The sequence below is a fragment of the Strongyloides ratti genome, scaffold srae_scaffold0000002, assembly GCF_001040885.1.
Source record: "Strongyloides ratti genome assembly S_ratti_ED321, scaffold srae_scaffold0000002".
In the NCBI taxonomy this organism is placed as follows: domain Eukaryota; kingdom Metazoa; phylum Nematoda; class Chromadorea; order Rhabditida; family Strongyloididae; genus Strongyloides; species Strongyloides ratti.
In genome coordinates this window covers 95,781-116,743 of record NW_020171520.1, presented here as the reverse complement: position 1 = coordinate 116,743, position 20,963 = coordinate 95,781, and the positions used below count along the sequence as shown (strand labels likewise).

Genomic DNA, 20,963 nt, shown 5'->3' with positions numbered 1-20,963 from the left:
GTGTCATATTGTCAAATTTCCTATATAAATGTCGTGGCTATGTATGCGAGCCTAACGTCCCTCAATTATAAATAAGAAAAAGACAAATTTTCTTAACATTCATTGTCTTATAAAACAAGCTCTGATCAACATAATTAACATCTTTATAGATAGCAGCTGCTATCACACTACCATTTAAAAGAAATTTATCTTTATGATGATACAGTTTCTTTAATTATGTTTCTTCAAATCTCAAGGCTACTTTTTTTTTTTTTCATTATTATTATATTCTTTGAAACCTTTAAACTTTTCGCGGGTTATTCAAAAATTGAGGAATAATGAGTTGTCTCAAATTTTTAATTAAAATAGATAAAATGACTTGATGGCATTATGAGTTACAAAAAAAAAAAAGAGTACCATTTTATAACGTTATTTATTTAAAATACTTTTGTATTTATTATATTATCATTCAAGTTCCTTTGAATTTCATCAATCTATTACTTTATATTAAACCATCATGGTAAAATACCAGATGTTTCAAAAAATCTGGCATTTTATATCTATTAACACAATCATTCAAACAGTATATTTATATGTTTTCTTTTATAGTTCCTTATAACTGAAATAGTGCATCAAAAGTTGATGAACCATAAAATTTAACAAATTTAATAAACATCCGTGATAGGATTTATAATATTTTATTTATAATTTAAAATCAGATTTTTAATATATATATATATATACATTATCCTTAATTGATCAACTGATAACGATAACATGTTTAAGTGATTCTAAATGAGAACATTTAGAACGACAATATGTGCATTAAACTCAAACGATGGTTATCATATCTAACTCTATAATCTAGTGAATTCTTTTGTTAACAACTATTAAATTACAATATATTATCATTTACCCTATCTTTATATATTTTAGAAAATTTTTTATATTAATATTTCTAAATTTTTAGCCTCTATATCGACAAATATTTTATTGCCAGTTTTTTTTTTTTTTTGTTATATTAATTAAATAAATATTTATAAAATATCTTTTGATTTGAGGATAATGAAAGCGCCATCTAATGGTAACACTATTATAGTACAAAATTAACAATTCAAATAATTATTCACATTTTCTTTCAAAATGTCCCACATTAAATAAAAAAAAAAATTCACATTATTATGTTATCAACTCTAAATATTATAATGTTAAAGTACTATTATTGTAAATGTATAAGAATTAATTAAGAATACTCCATAACATAATACAAAAGTTACGTATAAAAAGATATCATTTTGGTCTATCGTTTCTAAGATTTAGTTTAATTATATATTACCACATCTTATCATTTAACTTTTTTTTTTTATTTTATTGTCTAGTGCGTTTATCCTTATTATAATATTATGTAAAAAAAAATTTCTTTTTTTGTTAAAAAAACTGATATTGTCTTGTAATTAAAATGATTTCAATTTTAATCTTATATTTGTGGTAGTGTGGTATTTTAACTACATGTTAAGAGTTAATTTACCATAAAAAAAACCGATTATAAATGCATTAAATTCATAATTAATCGTTGAGAAAATAAATGATAAAGAAAGCGGCGGCAAAAAAAAAAAAATGATAAATTTATGACAGTACTTACATTTCTATGATACATTATCTTACCAACAAATTACACTTTTTATTATCTAATTTTTTTTTTGGTATCATTTTTTTGTAAAAAAAAATCTCATTAACTTTAACTGTTTTTACTACATTTTTTTACCATCTTGTGCCATTTTTGGCAACTACAGAATTATTTATTATAGATTATGATAACCATCCCGCTAAATTCAACCTCAATATCCTTAAATGTATGTCAAATTACGTCACAATCATTACTGATATTATATGGCGCTTCATTCACGAGTCATTCTCACCACATAAGAAAAAAAATAAAATAAAAAAACTTAAAATAGTAATTTTGTCAAATGCCGTTCACAAAACCCAGCCTCTTAACATAACTTTTATTAAAAATCATCCTCTCATTTTTGATTTTAGTATATTTTTAATTCATCTTATACTAACATATTCTAACTCTTAATTATTTTTTTTTTCTTTATTAACGACCATTAATAATCTTTGGTATTAATTTTTAATAGTTTTATACAATTTTGCGCGGGAAGCAAAGTTATTCTATATTTTTATTTTTGTCAAAAATATTGCCAATTTATTTTTATATTTTTGTTAAAAAATTACTTTCTTTAGTTACAATAGATAAAGATTTGGATAATATTTTAATTAGATTTTGGTTTAGAAATATTGTTGATTGATACTGTATGTTTATTAAAAAGTATGATGAGTTGAATAATTTGATATCAAACATACCGACATTGCCATATGTTACTTTTAAAGAGATAATAATGTGATTTAGAAATCTTGTCAAAAATGGATTGTTTGAATTGGTTTTTTTTTTAATCTTTTCATTTATCGTATGAATGTATTATTTAAATTAACATTTGTATTACTATCTTTTTTTATATATATAATATATATAATCTTAATAAGTATATAGTGATTCAGATAAAAATTAATATTATCGTAATAGTACTTTTCTAATTATATATTAGTTTTGACTTTAGTTTTATATTTAATCTTTTAAAAACAGGAAAAAGTATCTGTTTATAAAATAATTGTTTATGATTCAAAAATAAGTAAAAAAGTTATATTTAATTTAGAATATCTTTGATATACACCTAAAGTAAATACCTTTTAAGTAAACAATTATCTTTCATAATAATTTTAATTTATTAACATTACTTCCTTGTCATATATATATATATACGTATATGATTACGGCATTTTTTTTTTAAATATATTATTCTATATAAAGTCATAGTAAAAGAAATAAATTATTAACTTAAGATGACCAAAGCATTTTATAAATCTACATTCTCAAATGATTTAACAGCATGTGGTTGGCGCCTCTTCTACATATCATAGATATAGATATCTTTCTCAACTTATATGGAATATCTTGACAGTAAACCTCAATCACTAATTCATTGTTAGCATTCCATGGCAATGTTGTATTGTCAGTAGTAATAGTTGATTATTAACTATGTTAATAAGTTAGTCAGCTGCCAATGTAATGCTGTGTACTGTTAACATTATCTGCAACGCCTCATACATTTTATTATCCATAAAAAAAAACTTTCTTTCTATAAAAAGTTATTTTAATATACATAAAACATATTATCTGCATACAGATATTTATTACTGATTATCTCAGTACTTTTTTATAATTAATATTATCTTTTGGCATTTTTAAAAATCCTTTCATAACTTTGAGGTATAGATTAATTTGCCAAATTAAATATTTAATGGACAAGCATTAACATTTAAGATAAGACTTTCCCGCTATAATCAAACTTGATTTATACATAGTGTTATATAATTTGTCAAACTTAATGTTATTTTACAGATTTATGGGCGTGGCGCTTTGTTTGATCAGTACTCTATATAATATTATCCAATACATTAAATTTTAATCATTCTCAGTAAAATTTTATCTGTATTTAGAGTTTTAGTAATATAATGATTCTTTCAGATCTCTCTAATCAACAATTTGCCATGAAAGATCTTCCAACTGGACAAGATTTACAGTTATTATCTACTATGTCTACTGATGTTCCTACACAACAAATTAATAATTTAAATTTAATTTCCTATGATAATTCTAATTTAGAAAATTCTTCTAATTGTCTAAATGTCATAATGGATAATTCTAATTTAGAAAATTCTTCTAATTGCCTAAATGTTATAATGGATAATTCTACTAAAAATAAAATTGTGGATATTATGTCGCCGGAGGACAAATGTATCAGTGATATTGATATGGTCAATGATTCTGATAGCAATCCTTCTAAAACTGATAATGAATCACCTACTAATTCTGATAAATATTTATTAATCGAACCAACGTTAAATGATAGTATATTAAAAACTAATAAGGGTAATGAGAAAATTGATGAAGATACTTCTGCAATAACTCCAGTATCTATGGATGTTCCTCCTTCATCGGTAGAATCAACATTATCACATGAATCTGCAGATGTTGGTACGTCGCAGGTTGAAGAAATAAAATCAAATTTTTCAGTTAATTGTAATTGTTCGTGTGCACCAATTGTTGTAGAATTAAAACAAAAGTGTGATATGCTTGAAGAAGTATTAATTAAATTAGCTGATAAAGGTGAATCCCGGTATAAAAAAGTCAATAATATATTAAATCAATTGCAAGAACATATTAAATCTGGAAAATGTATATCTCATGATCGAATTCCACACTCTGCTTCTACATCAAATCGATCCAGTGCCTCTCCTGCACTTACAACTGCATCGGTTTCATCGTCACACTCTGTTGAATCTTCAAAGATCAATAATGGTTTAAATAAAAATCCGAGGAAAAGAAAATCAAAAAGTAACAGTGCTTTATCTGAATTTGAAAATAAATCAAAAATGGTTAATGAATCAATAGGTAACACTGGTGGTCTTGACCTTATTTCCTCACTAGCTGCTTTGTCAAGTAGTACTGCAAATGCTGGCAACTTTTCTTTAACATCAAAATTACAAAATATAGATGTAAATAAAGCTGATTCAGTGATAAATATTATGAAGGAATTAGCCGCTGCACAGACATCTAATATTAAAGTGGCACAGGATTCGTGTAATGTCAATAAACAATGTAATGTACCTGAAAAATTGGATTTTATGTCTACTATTGCATCAACAATGAAGAATAATGAAGATAACAAAAGTTTGATTCCACCAAGTTTAACTTTACAAAATGATATTAAAAGTGAAAATATTGGTGAAACATTTAGTCAACTCATGGAAGTTGAGAAACCCCAGAAGCAAATGAAAAAAGAAATGACATCTTCAACATCTATTCTAGAAAATGAATCAAATAGTGTTAATTTGATGTCAAGTATAGCTGGTCTTGCTTCTTCAGGAGAAAATAAAAGTTGGTTACCACTAATGATTAATTCTCCACATTTTTCAAACAATGAAAATGCTCTTCAATCTTTTGCTCAATTAATAGAAGGAGGAAAACCAATGAAAAAAATTAGGAAAAAACGTTCACCTAAAATAAAGGTTAAAACAGAAGACTCCGAAAACGGTGATAATATACAAAACGGTGTAAAAACAGAATTTGATCCATTGGCAGATTGTTCAAATATTGTGCCTGAAGGCAGCATGACGGAAAATGATGGGCAAACTATTTGTCATAATTGTGGAACAAACAGTACAACAGCCTGGAGAAGAGATCTTGTTGGAAATTTAGTGTGTAACGCTTGTGGTTTATATTATCGTCTACACAAGACTGAACGACCACCGCATTTAAGGAAAGATAAAATACAATCTAGATTCCGTAAATCAAAAAAAGATGATGCTAATCAAACGGTGAATTCTATGGATATTTCAATGAACACAACATCTCAAAATGACTCAACATTAGATAGCAGCGCCCTGAACAATTCAATTATAAGTAATTCACACAACAGTTCTTCATTAGGACAGGGTACATTAAATAATTTATCTGAATTCAGTAATTCTTATATTGGTAATCCTGCCTTAAATAATGCCTCAACATTACAATATTCTCAATCTTTTAGCAACATTTTTAATATATTGAATCAACAAACAATGAATGATTTGCTTGCTGGAAATTTTAATAATTTTTCTCTTTTTAACCAACCCAAACTTCCTCAAGCAACTACACATGATTTATTATCCGCTGCTAATATTGCTTCGACATATTCAATGTGAAATTAATTTAATTTTAAAAAAGTGTGAATACTCTAAATTTAAGCTTTATCCTAATCTCTTTTTTGTACTTAAAATAATAAATTTTAAAAAAATGAAGTTTTTTTTTCTTTCAATATTTGGTTACCCAATAAAAGTTAGCATATAGAGTATAACCAATATATTTATTAAATAAACTATACGGTTAAAATACTGATAACGTTTTTTTTTATAAAAATATATTAAATAAATTTTTGATACATAAAAAAAAAGTTAAAATTTTATAAACTAATCAACTTACTTATGTTTAAAGAAATTTAACATTGAACAAATATAGATTAAATTAAATTTTGATTTAATAAACAAAAAACTATTGAATAAATATGTCTTCTTTTTTATAATTATTTTTATATTCAAATTGTTTGCAATTCAATTAAAAACTTCACAATAGTTGTCAATAATAAATTTTGTTCTTAAAAATTATTGTTATTTAGAGAATGAAAATCTTATTTTTACATTAAATTATCAATTTTTGACAGTAAGGAAAAAAGAATTTATGTGGACAAACAAAAAAACAGATATTATTTTTAATAGTTTAATTAATTTTTTAAAATAATAAAGTTTTAACTTTTTATATTTTTAATAAATTATATAATGTATTAATGTTTAAAATAAATAAATAAATTTTTACAACTTCTTTGTTAATTTAAAGTTTTTTTATTTTAATTTCATGGTAAAAGTTATACTCTGATCTTTTCTGTTTGAATTTACATTTTTTAATAAAAATATGTTTATGATAAATGATATTAAAAATAACTATTGTTATTATTACTTTTTTTTTCTTCTCAAATATTTTAAAACAAGTGAAATAATTCAAAATTAGTTAGTGAATTTTTTTTTCAATAAGTAAATTTGTCACATATGAAAAAAGTAAATATATAGATTATAAAAAATATAAAGTAATTTATCATTGAATATTGTTAAAAAAGATATTATATTAAAAGGATAAAAGATAAAATAAATACATAGTACATTAAAAATATATTGGCATATAAAAATAAAAATTTCACATAAATTTACCATTTAGTTTATCTAAATATTTTTTTCTTATCATGGAAACAAAGAATCTGAATATTAATATTATAATGATTTTTCAAAAATAAACTTAAAAGAAACTTCAAAAACGAAAAGATATAATAAAGATAATTTTATATCTTCAATAAATAAAATTAATGAAAATTTCTTTACTAGAAGGAAAATCATTGTGAAAAAATGTTGGAATAGCAAAGGTGTTTCAAGAAGAATCTGCAGGATAATCAAAGGATATTTTGTAAAGCTAGTTCCAGACAGGAGTTACACAACATAAGGGAAAAGTATAGAAGAGAAGGGTAGTTCAAAGAAAACCCTTATCATTTCTGATATTTAAAGGGGAACAATGAATATGTACCCTCTTTTTAAACAATTGTGTATATTTATTGTCAGTTTTGTTACTATGCTGTAAAAGCATTAATTTATCAGAATAAATCATTTCAATAAAAAGTCATTTTTGAAATTTTTTTTAAAAATGTTTTTTACATAAATTACATTTTATCATCAATATAAATTATTTTTTGTCAATAACTCATATTATTTTGAGGAAAAAATATGTTTTTAAATTAAAAAAAAAATATTACTGATAATATTATAAATAAAATTTTGTTCGTCACATTTAAACATTAGTTTAGTGATCTATAATGTGTATTGATAAAGAAATGTTCTTATTATAAAGTTAAATTTAGCAAATAAATTTCTAAGCATATTATTTTTCTTTATTGTTTATACTAAAGCAGATCTTCACCCCCTTCTTCACTCTTGATCACGGCATTGTGAGTCATTAATCTCTTTAATGTGTCTTTTGGAGTATTATATCTTTATGAAGTAAACAAGAAAGGGTATTCGATCAGCATTTTCAATAAAATTTACCAAGATAAACCAGTATTCATATTATTGTTTTCAAATCTTTTTTTAATTTTTATTAAAATTATTTATTTTTTTAGACATGTCTGAGGAATATTCTAAAGTAAAAGTTTTTGCTTCATTACCACGTACTATTAGAGGGCTTCCCTTGTCTCTTTCCTCTTCTCCTGATGGGACAAAATTTATCTATTGTAATGGAAATTCTGTATTTATTCGTGAAGTTGAGGTATACATTTTAATTAATTTTTATATATAGTTTTTTTTTTTACTTTCTTTAGAATATATCTGATTGTGATATTTATACAGAACATTCAACATTAACTACTGCAGCCAAATATGCTAATTCTGGATATTATATAGCTTCTGGTGATCAAACTGGAAAAGTAAGAATTTGGGATACAACTCAATTAACTCATATTTTGAAAGCAGAATATGCTATAATTGGTGGACCAATAAGAGATATAGCATGGAATGATGATAGTAAAAGAGTTGCTGTAGTTGGAGAAGGAAGAGAAAGATTTGGACATGTTTTTTTATTTGATACTGGTACAAGTAATGGAAATCTTTCTGGACAATCAAGAGCAATGACTAGTATTGATTTTAAGCCAACTCGTCCTTATCGTTTAGTTTCAACATCTGAAGATAATACTGTTGCAATGTTTGAAGGACCTCCATTTAAATTTAAAACACTTTTTAGAGAACATACTAACTTTGCTCAATGTGTTAGATATAATAAAGATGGAACTTTGTTTGCTAGTTGTAGTTCTGATGGAAAAATTGTTATTTATGAAGGTACTGATGGTAATAAAGTTGGAGAATTAATAGATACAAATTTAACAAAAGAAGCAGCGCATGGTGGTGGTGTCTTTAGTATTTGTTGGTCACTTGATGGTTCCAAACTTGTATCTGCTTCTGGAGATAAAACTGTTAAAATTTGGAATGTGACAGAAAGAAAACTTGAAAAAACTGTTAGTTTTCCAAATGTTGTAGATTACCAACAATTAGCTGTAGTTTGGATGAAAACTTGCATAATATCAGTTTCTTTAGCTGGTTTCCTTCATTATATTGATCCTGAATTAGGATCTGTTACAAAAACATTGAAAGGACACAACAAACCATTAACAGCTCTTGCTTTATCTCAAGATAAAAAATATGCTTTTACAGCTGATTTTGAAGGAAATATTACTAGATGGGATGTTGGAACAGGAGAATCTGAACGTGTATCTCAAGATGTTCATAAATCACAAGTTTCTGGATTATTTGTTTCTGAAAGTGGAACTTTAGTATCAGTTGGATGGGATGATTTCCTTGCTTTTACTGATGATTGTTTTGGTTCAATTGAAGAAAGTTCTCCTACTAAAATTAAACTTTCATCACAACCTAGAGGTGTAGCATCTTCCAAAGATGGAAAATTAGTTGTTGTTGCTGGACATAAATCTGTTTATGTATTTGTTGATAAAAAACAAACAATATCACACGATATTGGATCAGAAGCAACATGTATTTCTCTTTCTCCTGACAATAAGATTGTTGCAATTGGTTTCCAAGATTCTAAAGTCAGAATTTTTGGATTAACTGATAATGATATTGTATGCAAAACAACTCTTACACATTCTGGTTGCATTACTTCTGTTACCTTTAGCCATGATGGTAAATATCTTGCTGTCACAGACGCAGCCCGTAAAATTGTTCCATATGATGTTGAAACTTTTAAATCAGCATCTGAAAAAGAATGGACATTCCATTCAGCTCGAGTAAACTGTGCTGGCTGGTCCCCAAATAACAGATTTATTGCTACTGGTAGCTTAGATACCAATATAATGGTTTGGGATATGGAAAAAAGTGGAGAACATCCACTTGTTATCAAATGTGCTCATGCTATGGCATCAATTAATGCCATTGCTTGGATTTCTAACGATACGTTTTTATCTATTGGACAAGATTCAAATGTCAAACAATGGAAAATTAATCCTACTTAATATCCTATGTTCTAAATGATTGTTAAATCATAGCTTTAAAATAATATATTTTTTTAGTAATTTTTTGATGCTAAATAAAAAGTTCACAAAACATATATAATAACAATGCAACTGTTTCTTTATTATAAGAAAACATAAAACAATAGCATAAAACAACAAGTATCTGATTTCTTCTACGAATTAAATGATTCATAAAAAAACAGAGTATTTAAAATCCCAGCCAAAGAAGGCGTATTTATTTTTTGCCTGCTTTTTTAGCTTCCATTTTAAGTTTAAGGTTAGCCTTTTGAGTGTAACGTAAGTTCTTAAGGTACTTTGGGTCAACACCTTTCATAGAGATGTATCTCTGTTTAAGAGGTTTTTTAATTCCATTACGGTGATCCTTACGGTCTAAAAAATTGAAGAATATAAAAAAAACATATTAAAAAAAAACTTACTTTGGTTGTGGGAAGTATGATTCTTAGACTTAGCCATCTCAATAAATTTGTTATAGAAACCTGTCTATAAGAGATATTTATTATTAATAATATTTAAAAACATAATAATTTAAAAAAGTAGAAAAATAATAATATATAAAAATAAATAAAACATAATTTTTAGAAAACAACCAAATTAATAAAATAGGAAAAATATATTGGGAAGAATGTTAATAATTAAAAAATAAGAAAACACTAAAAATTTCTACAAATTTCAGACATTGGGAATAAGTGTACACTTATATTTCTGCACAGATAAAATAATTTTTTAAATAATAGAAGTGCGCCGCGGTCAGTTATGTTAATTGGTAGATTTTGTCTAAACAATACAACTTTTTTTGATGACTTCTACTTCTAGTTTGTCTAAAAATTCTTCTAAAAGAAAACGTAATGTAATTAATGGAACTTCTGATAAAATTACGTCTCTTAAATCATTATATGGTAAAAAGTGTGAAACAGTTAAAGAAAAATATGAGATTTTAGAAAAAAGGGATTCAATTATTCGATTATTTCTTTATAGTAAAGGAAATTCTTTAACTTATGATATAGTAAAAGGCACACTAGAAAGCATGTGTTCAGAAAAAGAGATTTACCTTAGAACAATGGATCGCCAAATATCTATTTATGAACAAGATTCTAATAAAAAAGCAAATGTAGACAAGATGGTAAAAAAGTATAGAAGAAGTGCAGCAGATCAAGAAAAACCTCTACCTTATGAATTAAGAACAGATAAATGTTTAGTTATGACATTAAATTATTTATTCAATAATATAAAGCCTGAAAAAGATTGTACAACAAAAACATTGGCAAAATGGTACGATTTTATGTGGGACCGTACAAGATCCATACGTAAAGATCTTATGCAACAGGATATTGTTAACGAAAATTCATTGTATATATATGAAGTTTGTGCTCGTTTTCATATTTTTATTGCTTTTCATTTACATCACCTTTCTGTGGATGAATTTGATCCAAAGCTAAATTATGAACAATTAAAACAATGTCTTACTTCTATATTTTTATGTTACAAACAGATGGAAATTGAAGGTATTAAGTGTGAAAATGAAAAAGAATTTCGATGTTATGAACTAATTATAAACTTTAATAACAAAAACATATTATCAAAAATTCGCAGTTTTAGGGAGGATATTTATCACTCAACAGAGTATCAAAAAGTTATAAAATTAACCCAACAATACAATTATCAAAATTACGCAAAATTTTTTGAAATTATAAAAGAAATTGAAAATCCATTAATTTTATGTCTTTGTAAGCAATATTTCTTTGACGTGAGATATAATGCAATTAATGTTATTAAAATTGCATACAATAGAACAAAAATTCCGGTGGACTATTTAGCAGACATCCTTTATATTGAAGATAAAGAAGATTTGGTGACTTTAGGAATTCAATGTGGTTTGGAGATTGTGGAAAATGATAAAAATTTATTCCTAGTTAAGAATGATATTGTAAATAAATGTAAATTTGTTAATATTAAAGATAATTGGATAAATAAGAAATTAAATAGTCAACTAAAAAATATAGTAAAATTGTCAGAATCAAATAATTTAACATTTTCCAATAAACCCCCAATGTCTTTTGATAATGCTAACAGATACGTAGATGATCCAATTTTTTATTTTTATACAAATAATTGTTAGAAAGTATTTTTGATTTATTAAAATAATTTTTTTTAAATTACTTCCGAGGTCTTGTGCAGAAATGATTGTTTTGTTTTCTGAAAATTGGAGTAGTGCTATTGAGCGCTTCATTCATATTTTGTTGCTACCTTTTGTTTCTTATGGCATTTCAATTTTCGTTTGGTGGATTAGCAAAGAATCAGTCAACAGAACAAACTAACAAAAATGCTGTTTCTCAAGAATCTACAAAATCTATTTTTGGTTCTTCTGCATTTGGTCAACCTAAAATGAGTCATGATAAAGGAAGTGATAGTAATTTATCTTTTTCATTTGTTCCAGGGTCATCAAAAGATATAAATAATTCTTCAAATGATAAAAAAGTTTCTGTTTTTGGGGGAAAATCTTATGCCTTTAATTCTAGTAACACTATTTCAAATAAATTATCTTATAGAAATTGTTCAAATGATGTTTTTGGAGGTAAAGATAATGATTTTTCAAAAAGTAATAAATTATCTCAAAATGGTAAATATATTTTATTTAAAATCATTTTTAACATCTAAAAATAATTTAGAAAATAGTAAAACAATTTTTGGGAAAAATATATTTAAAAATGAAACAAGTGAAAATAATAGCAAAATGTTTAATGGAAAAAATAACATTACAAAAACGGATGATTCAAATTTTCAATCATCCTCAGACTTGATACAACCACGAAAACGTATAGGTGGTAATTCTCTTTTAGGAATTTCAAAATATTTGCAAAAAATATCAAGTGAAAATACTCGTGTTGATTCTGATACAATAAAAAGAATGACAACATTAAAAAAGACTATTTATAATAATAAATTAATGGAAAGTAACAATGTAGATGAAGAAGAATTTGGTGTAAATGTGACTGGTTCTTCTGAAAAAAATGATATAAAAAGTAGGCTTACTGAAATTGATTCTTCTGATAGAGCTTCAACATTAAAACGAATGCATGTAATGAGAAAACCACAAGTACCAATTAACAAAAAACAAACATTTGATTTACCTGATTCATTAAATCAAGATATATCTCATAGAAATGGTTATAATGAGCAACTTAATGATGTTGAGACACAGGCACGAAAAGAATTAATAACATTAGTTGGGAAACATTGTCCAAGTGACATGGATAAATATGAACTATTAAAAAAACGAAATCAAATAATGAACAAAGGTAGAGTTATAGATACAGATTATAGGACTGCAGATTCAAAAATTGGTACTATGGAAAATATGTGTTCAGAGTTAGAGTATTATACTAGAATTGTTCAAAAAAGAGTTTCACCATATGAATGCAATGAAGATGGTAGTTTTAATATTAATTTAATGATAAAAGATTTTGAAAGAAGTGCTGCTGATCAGGAATATCCTTTACCACATGAATTACGAACAGAGGAATGTTTAATAAAAACATTGAGATATCTTTTTATTATGATAGTACCTTTTGTTCCAGAAGATAAGCATTCTCAGGAATTATGGTATGATTTTATATGGCATAGAACAAGATCAATAAGAAAAGATTTAATGCAACAAGGAATAAATACAGAAAATGCTGTTCAAATATTTGAAACTTGTGCCAGATTTCATATATTTGTTTCATACAGATTGTGTAATTTAAATGCTTTAGAATTTTCACAAAAATTAAATAATGAACATTTATCAAAAAGTATGCATTCTATAAGGCACTGTTATGAAGATTTAGCAAAAGAAAATATATTTTGTAAAAATGAAGTTGAATTTTCATGTTACGAAATGTTAATGAATCTTCATGATCCAAAAGTTTTGTCAAAAACAAATCGTTTTAGGAGGGAAATTATGGAATCTGATAAAATGATAACAACAATAAAACTTGTCAAAGAGTATCAATCTAATAATTATGTCAAATTTTTCCAAATTGTAAAAAATGAATGCGACTTTTTACAATGTTGTCTTCTTCATCGATATTTTTCTGACTTTAGGTCTAGAGCTATGAAGATTATACTGACAGCATATAATAATTGTACAATGCATCTTGAATATTTAACTGACATATTAGCGTTAGATGATATCTGTGACACAATGAAGCTTGCTTCTTTTTATCACTTAGACTATTCTAAATCGGATCCAATGTTACTTATTTTAAGTAGAATTGATACAACAGACATTGAAATTGATGAGGAGTACACTAATGATAAGTGGATAGACGGGAAATTACAAAATCACTTAGCAGCTATTTTACTTGGAACAACTGATTTAGAAATTCCAAAATTCCCTGAATTTTGTATGTCATTTGATGAAAAAGATTGTTATAGTAATGACATTGTTTCAAAGAAATTTATTGAGGGTAATAAAATGGATCCTGAGAAGATTAAATTATTAAAAGAAAAACGTTTAAAAGATGAAATAATTAATAATTACACAATATTTTTATTGGAATATATATTACAAAATGTAAAAATTGACTTTATCAAAAGTGCTTTTCAATTTGAAATTCAAGTAGAAAGTTGTGTTAAAACAATTTCTAGTGATATTTTCAATAATTTTGAGAATGTGAGAAAAGGAATTTTAAAAATTATTTGTAATGAAGTTTTTTATACTGAAAGTATTAAAAATAAAGAAAAACTAAAAAAGCAAAAAAATGATGTTATATCATTGTATTCAACTAATATAGCTAAAAATTTAATTGACGATATTCGTTTTAAAAATTTAAAAGAAATAGCAGACAATGTTTTAAGGTATTATTTATTTTAAAATTATTAAAAATTAATTTTTTTTTTATTTAGGAACGAAATTAAAATTTCACTTGATACTGAAATTATTTCTATTACAAAAAATTTAGTTTACAATGTACTTTGTACAACTAGAAATGAGATAATAAATAACATTTCTTTAAGTGTTTTCAAGTCTGAAGTTGTTGAAGTCAAAAAAGCTATTGCTAAATTTAAAAAACGTAGAATTAATAGAATTGTCGTAAGTTGTGCAAAGTTTTGGGTCAATGTGGCAAGGGAAAATATTGAAAGAAGAAATTATAAATTCAAAACATTAAGTTCTTTACCGGAAAAGCCATTAAATATTCCCTGTAGTGAAGTTGCTAAGAAGTTTAGAATAAAAAGAGTATATTCTTTCCGTGACGAGCACACATCTGAGGAGACAAAATTTAATAAGAAACCAAAAAGTTGTGGGAATATTATTAAACAATTAGAAAGAATCAAATTTGAGCAAAAATTAAAAGAGTTTATAGAGAAAAGGAGAAAACGTCTTGCTTTTAAAGCGTTTAATATATGGTTATATAATACAAAGTTAATTCAGAAACGCCGACAAGTTTTGACAATTTTTGAAAAAACCAATGATTCTACAACATTTTCGTTTTTAAATTAATATTTTTTTTCCTTACCTATTTTTATATTTTTTGTTCTGTTGGAATTTTTGCAATAAAACTATAATTTTTTTTTTCATAATCTTGTATTTTTCTTTAATAATACATATAATTTTTTTTAATATCATTTCTAACAATATTAGTCAACTATAATTTTATTTTAATTGTTTTTTTTTTAAAGTATTTATTCTAAAAAAAAAAAAGTTTTTTTTTAAGTAATGTGATAAGATAAATACAACATACAAGTAATACATGTAGTTGTTTTTTTTTAGTAATTATATTTTTAAGTTGTAATTAATATTTAATATTTTATTCTTTTTCATATTTTAAAAAATATATTGCTTTAAGCTTATTTTCATACATTTGATAATTGTAATATTTTGGTTTATTATACCTTAATTATAATATTTATGAAAGGTAATATTAATATTTTCATGAATAAAAAATAATTTTTAAAATGATAAATATTTTATGATAATTTATTTATATAAAATATATTATATAAATTTATATTATTTTAAATATTTATGTAGACATACTTTTGAATGATGAATAATTTATATTATCGTCATTTAAAATATTATTATTACTATTAGTTGTAATAATTTTTTTTTTCGTACCTTTTTTTTTTAAAAAGTTGACAAATAAAGATATATATTGTTTAGTATAGTAATTTATTTGTAGATATAAAAAAACGATAATTTATAATTATTACTTATAATAATATCATACTTTCAAAATATATTTTTGTGTTTTGAGGTTAGGGTAATTAAACACATTAGTATTAATAATTTAATAAATTTTTAAAGATGTATTAGTTATTGTTAACTAAATTATTATATAACAAATAAGTAAAATGAAACAAATACTTTTGAATAATAAAATATTTATAATGTTAAGCTATATTTTTATTGTTTTTTAGATAATAGATTTTCATCATGGTATTTTATAATAGATGACTTATTTAGTTTTATTTTACATTTTTCTTTTCTGTTTATTTGTTTCCAAATATTATAAAAAGGTTCTAATACTTTTTTTTTAATTATTTGCATTTACCAAAATTTTTGCAATATTTAAATTCAAATTATCATTTACATTTAAAAAAAATAAAAAAAAAGTAGACCTTTCAAGAAAATAGATTATAATGACTGTATAATGTAATCCTAAAATACTTTCACTTAATTTATAATTTTATGTCTTTTATTGAAATTAACCAATATTATCTATCTTTTCTTAAAAAAAATTTAGAAGAAAAAAAAATAAAATAAATAAAAATGGCCTCTTCGAAATAAAACATTGTATTTTTTAATTGTAATTGACTTCTTCTTGTATAATTGTCTACATTATTTATTCTTAATTATATTGTCTTTATTTACTATTTTATCTAATATGATGTGATTAAAAAAAGCTAATGAAAAATAATTAGTTGGTTAGAATAAAATTTTTAAAAAATTTTTTTACAATTACAAAAAAAAATATATATATATATATATATACATTTAAAAGGTAATTTTTTGAAGAATAATAAATATTGCTTAATTTAATTAGACATTAAGATAAAAATTTTATCTTAAAATATTTTTTTTTTCTTCATAGATAATATTAAATAATACATTTATTCAATATTAAAGATATATCCTTATAAATTATTAAGAATAAAGTTTTTATTATCAATCATTTTGTCAAATAGTAAAAATAATTGCTTTTGAAGATGCTACTTTATTCTATATAATATAAGATATTACTTTAATAGTCAAAAAAAATTTTTTTTAGGTAGTATATTATAATATTTTAAAAATTCTCTTATCAAAAATTTATTATTTAAAATCTTTTTTTTTTTTAACTTTTTAAAATTTAACTTTTAAAAATTTAACTTTTAAAAATTTTATTTTTATATATAAGTTAATGTATAATATTATTTTGTTTATTAAATGTTATCTGATCATATAACATTTTTTAAAAATCTTAAATTTATTTAATGAATAAAATAAGTATATCATAGTTATGATATTCAATCCAAATAATTATTGAACCCCTTCTGTATTATACTCAGTATAACTATATTTATGTTTTAATAAAGATTGACTAATACATCTATTATTATTAATTTAAAATAATTGTAGTATTATAAATATAATGATAAATATGGAAAAAAAAATTGTATACCATTTTAATGTGAAACAAAAAGTGTTTTATTATAGTGAGAATATATATATATATTTTAATAATCATTATTTGAAAACACACAACTTTTTCATGATAAGCTTAAATTTTATTATGTTTCTTATAAAAAAAAATACATGTAGTTTTTTTTTTCCTGTTAATTTATTTTATATAATATATATATATATATATATTTTTTTTTTTTATAATACATAACCTAAATGTTTGTCATAATCTAAATTAGGTTTTTTTTTAGTATTTAATTTAATTACAAGTAATCTATATATTATGGATATTTTATTACTTCTTAACTGATAGTTTCATAGATTAAACAATATTTTTTAAAATAATGACGTTTTATTTTTATGATAGTTAGTATTCTTATAAATTAAAAAAATATATACATTATTTTTTTTATATGTTATATATTTTTATGTATAATTTATTAGTTCCTATTTAATGATTAAATATTTATTATTTAATTGAAAAAAAAAAACTATAATATAAGATTAAATTTATCATTTAATCTTCGAAGAAAAAAAAAAGTTATATATTGGTGATTAGTGGAATTTTCCATTTTATACATATTAAATCTAAGTTTAGGTGATGTAGTATTGAAAATTATAAATTAAAATAGTTAAACTTAAAATTTAGCTTTAATTTTAAAGCAAAGAAAAAAATAACTTTTGTTATATAATAAAATTATACTAAATTATTACCTAAAAGTTGGGGTTAATTATCTAATGTACTTTTTAAAAACTTGTTGAATGACATAAACTGCAAATCTTGCTCAGTCTTCATAATAACATAAAAATATTTGTGATAAAATATCACATAAATTTTATTTTTATAAAAATTATTAAAAGTAGTTATCTTCATTTAAATTATCTATATAAGTTTATCCTTTTGACTAACAGTGAATTAAAGTATTTTTTTTTATTTTAATTATCACTATTATCAACAAAAATTAAAAAAGTTTTTATATTTAAACGCTTATTTAGATTATATTAAAAACAAAAACTTTTGAGATAAGTAATTAAATTTATATATTTTCTCTCAATAACTTTAATTTTTTTTTAATAAAAAGAGAAATAATAATTTTAAATATATGATCAAATTTATACAATATTATATGGTGAGATAAAGTTGCTGAAAAAAGATATACAATTTATTTATTAAAATAAATTAAAAAATTGTTTATGGAATTCAGTATAATAATATTAAAAAGAGTTATTAAATATAATTAATATTTATTATTAATGTAAAAAACTAAATTATACTTTTATTAAATTTGATATATTTTTTTGGAAAAAATAGTAAATTATAACTTTCTAGAAATACTTTTATAGTTCTACTAAATTTATTAAGTGTATTTCATAAAAAAAAATATCATACATTAAATATATTAAAGTGTAAAATAAAGTTAAAACTTTTTTTATACTTTCTAATTATAGCTTTGATATTTAAATTTTAAATACACCTTAGATTAATAGCAATTTTTTTTTTACCAAAACACTTTTATTTTTATTTATATGTTATATATGTATATATAAATATCATTTTTATAATTTTCTATTTTTAAAAAAAAATTGAAGTTTAATTATATAACTAAAAAATATTTTTTAGTACATTTTAATTTTTTTTAAAAACTAATTTTAATAAAAAAAATAAGGTGTTCAAATGAATTGTCCCAAGGAAACTAATGCTTTTAAAGAATATTGTCCAAAAAAAGGATCTTTAGTTTTACCTGTTAATCATCAACCTAACAATTGTTATATTAATTTGAATGATAATGAAGAAAGTACAATAACAAACTCAAGAAAGAAATCTACACCTAATTCTTTTAATGCACATAAAAAGTTATCTACACCTACAAGACATGTAAGTTTTTTTTTTTATCTTAAATTATTTATTAAATATGAAAAATATATAAGTTAATTACAATTATTTAACTAAACTTTAGTACATTTTTTAATTAACATTTATTTATTTTTTTGTCAAAAATATTTTTATTTTAATATAAAAATACCTAATATTTATAGTAATAATACTTTTTTATTTTAAGAAATTATCTGCATCTTCCTTTTTAATGCCATTTTCACAAAATTTTCACTCAACTAATAATCTTCATAATAGTGAAAATCAAACTTGTCCAAATAAAATGTCAGCCAATGAAAAGGAGAGTTTGTATGCTTCTCAACAACTTAGAAGATGTAGATCAGCATCTCCGGCACAATTTATTACAAAGATGGTGTGTAATTTAAGTCACGAACAACAAGCATTAATCAGGTAAATAATATTAGAAAGAAATAAAGAACAAAGTTCTTTTTTTTTAAATAAAATATTATTTACCGTATATTATATTTAATATTTTTTTTTATTATAGAAAATCGTGGCGGCGTGTCCCTAAACAAAATATTGGTAAAATTATTTATCAAAAAATTTACCAAAAATGTCCAGAATTAAAAAATTTTTTGTCATCAGATAACAATTGTGTTGAGAGGCATTTTAGATATTTTGGTGATATGCTTCAATGTACTGTTGATTCATTAAATGAATTAGATAAAGCATTATATCCTTGGCTTACTGTGATTGGAAGTGGGCATGCTGGTTTTGCCATAACAACCGCACATTGGGATGCATTTGGAGAGGCATTGATAAGTTCCATAAAACAATGGATTTTATCAGGAAAAGAACATAAAGAAACAGTAAGAGCATGGATGAAATTAAGTTGTTACTTAATTGATACACTTGCAGCAGCATCAAGAAATGGTAATACAACTAATCCCAGATTACAATTATTATCAATTATTCCACCAAATTCTGGAACATCTCAGTTAACTTTTCCTACAATATCAAAATTTGAAAATGTAATTTAAAATTTAATGTTTTACTTAAGAAAGATATACTTTTTTTTTATATATCTTAACATTTTTATTAAAAAAAAATTAGTATTAATAAAATCTTTATTAGGAAAATTAACTTTTATTTTTTTTTCTATTGTTATTACATAAAATATTATTTAAATATGCATTAAAAATATCGTTTATAGAAAGGATATTATATTTTTTTATTATTTTTTTTTTTAATAAATTTTACCACATACGTATTTATAAAAAAAAAAAAAATTTATTATAAATTTTCATATTAAAATAATTTCTTGTCAGTTTTTATTTTAATACATAAACAATTTCATTTTTTATACCTTTATTATTTATCATATTTAAATTAAATTTCTGTTAAAATATATGTATATATATTGCAATAATAGCATAGCCATATTTTATCAAAACATACATAATTAATTAATAAATTTACATTATATAAATAATCTTTGATTTATTGATATTAAAAAAAAAAGAAATAGAGGGATAACGGAGGTTTTATTTGACATTTAAATTCGACCTGGTACCCTAATAACCTATTTAAAAGATAAAAAAAATTTAGACCTTTAGATAATAGTTAATCAAGTAGAAGCTTTATTTATGTTATTTATAATTTATTTATTTAATAAATATACATATATATTTAAGAAAAATTTTAAAAAATTTTTTATAAAAATGTATTTGAAACATTAAAAATTAAATTTACATGAAAATAAAAA

General features: G+C 22.8%; 6 protein-coding genes across 6 annotated transcripts; 5 read left to right on the top strand and 1 right to left on the bottom strand.

Moving 5' to 3' along the window:
• Window positions 1-3,555: 3,555 nt before the first annotated feature.
• On the top strand, window positions 3,556-5,787 carry SRAE_0000031100 (FI19405p1; the record flags this gene model as incomplete). The annotated part of the gene is made up of 2 exons (XM_024646186.1): window positions 3,556-4,078; window positions 4,118-5,787. The coding sequence occupies 2 exons, from the start codon at window positions 3,556-3,558 to the stop codon at window positions 5,785-5,787; spliced, it is 2,193 nt and encodes a 730-aa protein (XP_024500393.1).
• Window positions 5,788-7,801: 2,014 nt separating this feature from the next.
• Window positions 7,802-9,698, top strand: SRAE_0000031000 (Actin-interacting protein 1; the record flags this gene model as incomplete). The annotated part of the gene is made up of 2 exons (XM_024646184.1): window positions 7,802-7,945; window positions 7,998-9,698. The coding sequence occupies 2 exons, from the start codon at window positions 7,802-7,804 to the stop codon at window positions 9,696-9,698; spliced, it is 1,845 nt and encodes a 614-aa protein (XP_024500392.1).
• A 235-nt stretch (window positions 9,699-9,933) lies between these two features.
• Window positions 9,934-10,172, bottom strand: SRAE_0000030950 (60S ribosomal protein L29; the record flags this gene model as incomplete). The annotated part of the gene is made up of 2 exons (XM_024646183.1): window positions 9,934-10,088; window positions 10,136-10,172. The coding sequence occupies 2 exons, from the start codon at window positions 10,170-10,172 to the stop codon at window positions 9,934-9,936; spliced, it is 192 nt and encodes a 63-aa protein (XP_024500391.1).
• A 343-nt stretch (window positions 10,173-10,515) lies between these two features.
• On the top strand, window positions 10,516-11,835 carry SRAE_0000030900 (Germinal-center associated nuclear protein; the record flags this gene model as incomplete). The annotated part of the gene is made up of 2 exons (XM_024646182.1): window positions 10,516-10,615; window positions 10,658-11,835. 2 exons carry the CDS (start codon window positions 10,516-10,518, stop codon window positions 11,833-11,835), a joined length of 1,278 nt encoding a protein of 425 aa, XP_024500390.1.
• A 140-nt stretch (window positions 11,836-11,975) lies between these two features.
• Window positions 11,976-15,198, top strand: SRAE_0000030800 (Germinal-center associated nuclear protein; the record flags this gene model as incomplete). Its single annotated transcript, XM_024646181.1, has 3 exons — window positions 11,976-12,336; window positions 12,386-14,555; window positions 14,604-15,198. 3 exons carry the CDS (start codon window positions 11,976-11,978, stop codon window positions 15,196-15,198), a joined length of 3,126 nt encoding a protein of 1,041 aa, XP_024500389.1.
• Window positions 15,199-19,039: 3,841 nt separating this feature from the next.
• SRAE_0000030700 (Globin family and Globin-like domain and Globin,structural domain-containing protein) lies at window positions 19,040-20,238 on the top strand (the record flags this gene model as incomplete). Its single annotated transcript, XM_024646180.1, has 3 exons — window positions 19,040-19,240; window positions 19,425-19,648; window positions 19,746-20,238. The coding sequence occupies 3 exons, from the start codon at window positions 19,040-19,042 to the stop codon at window positions 20,236-20,238; spliced, it is 918 nt and encodes a 305-aa protein (XP_024500388.1).
• Window positions 20,239-20,963: the final 725 nt, after the last annotated feature.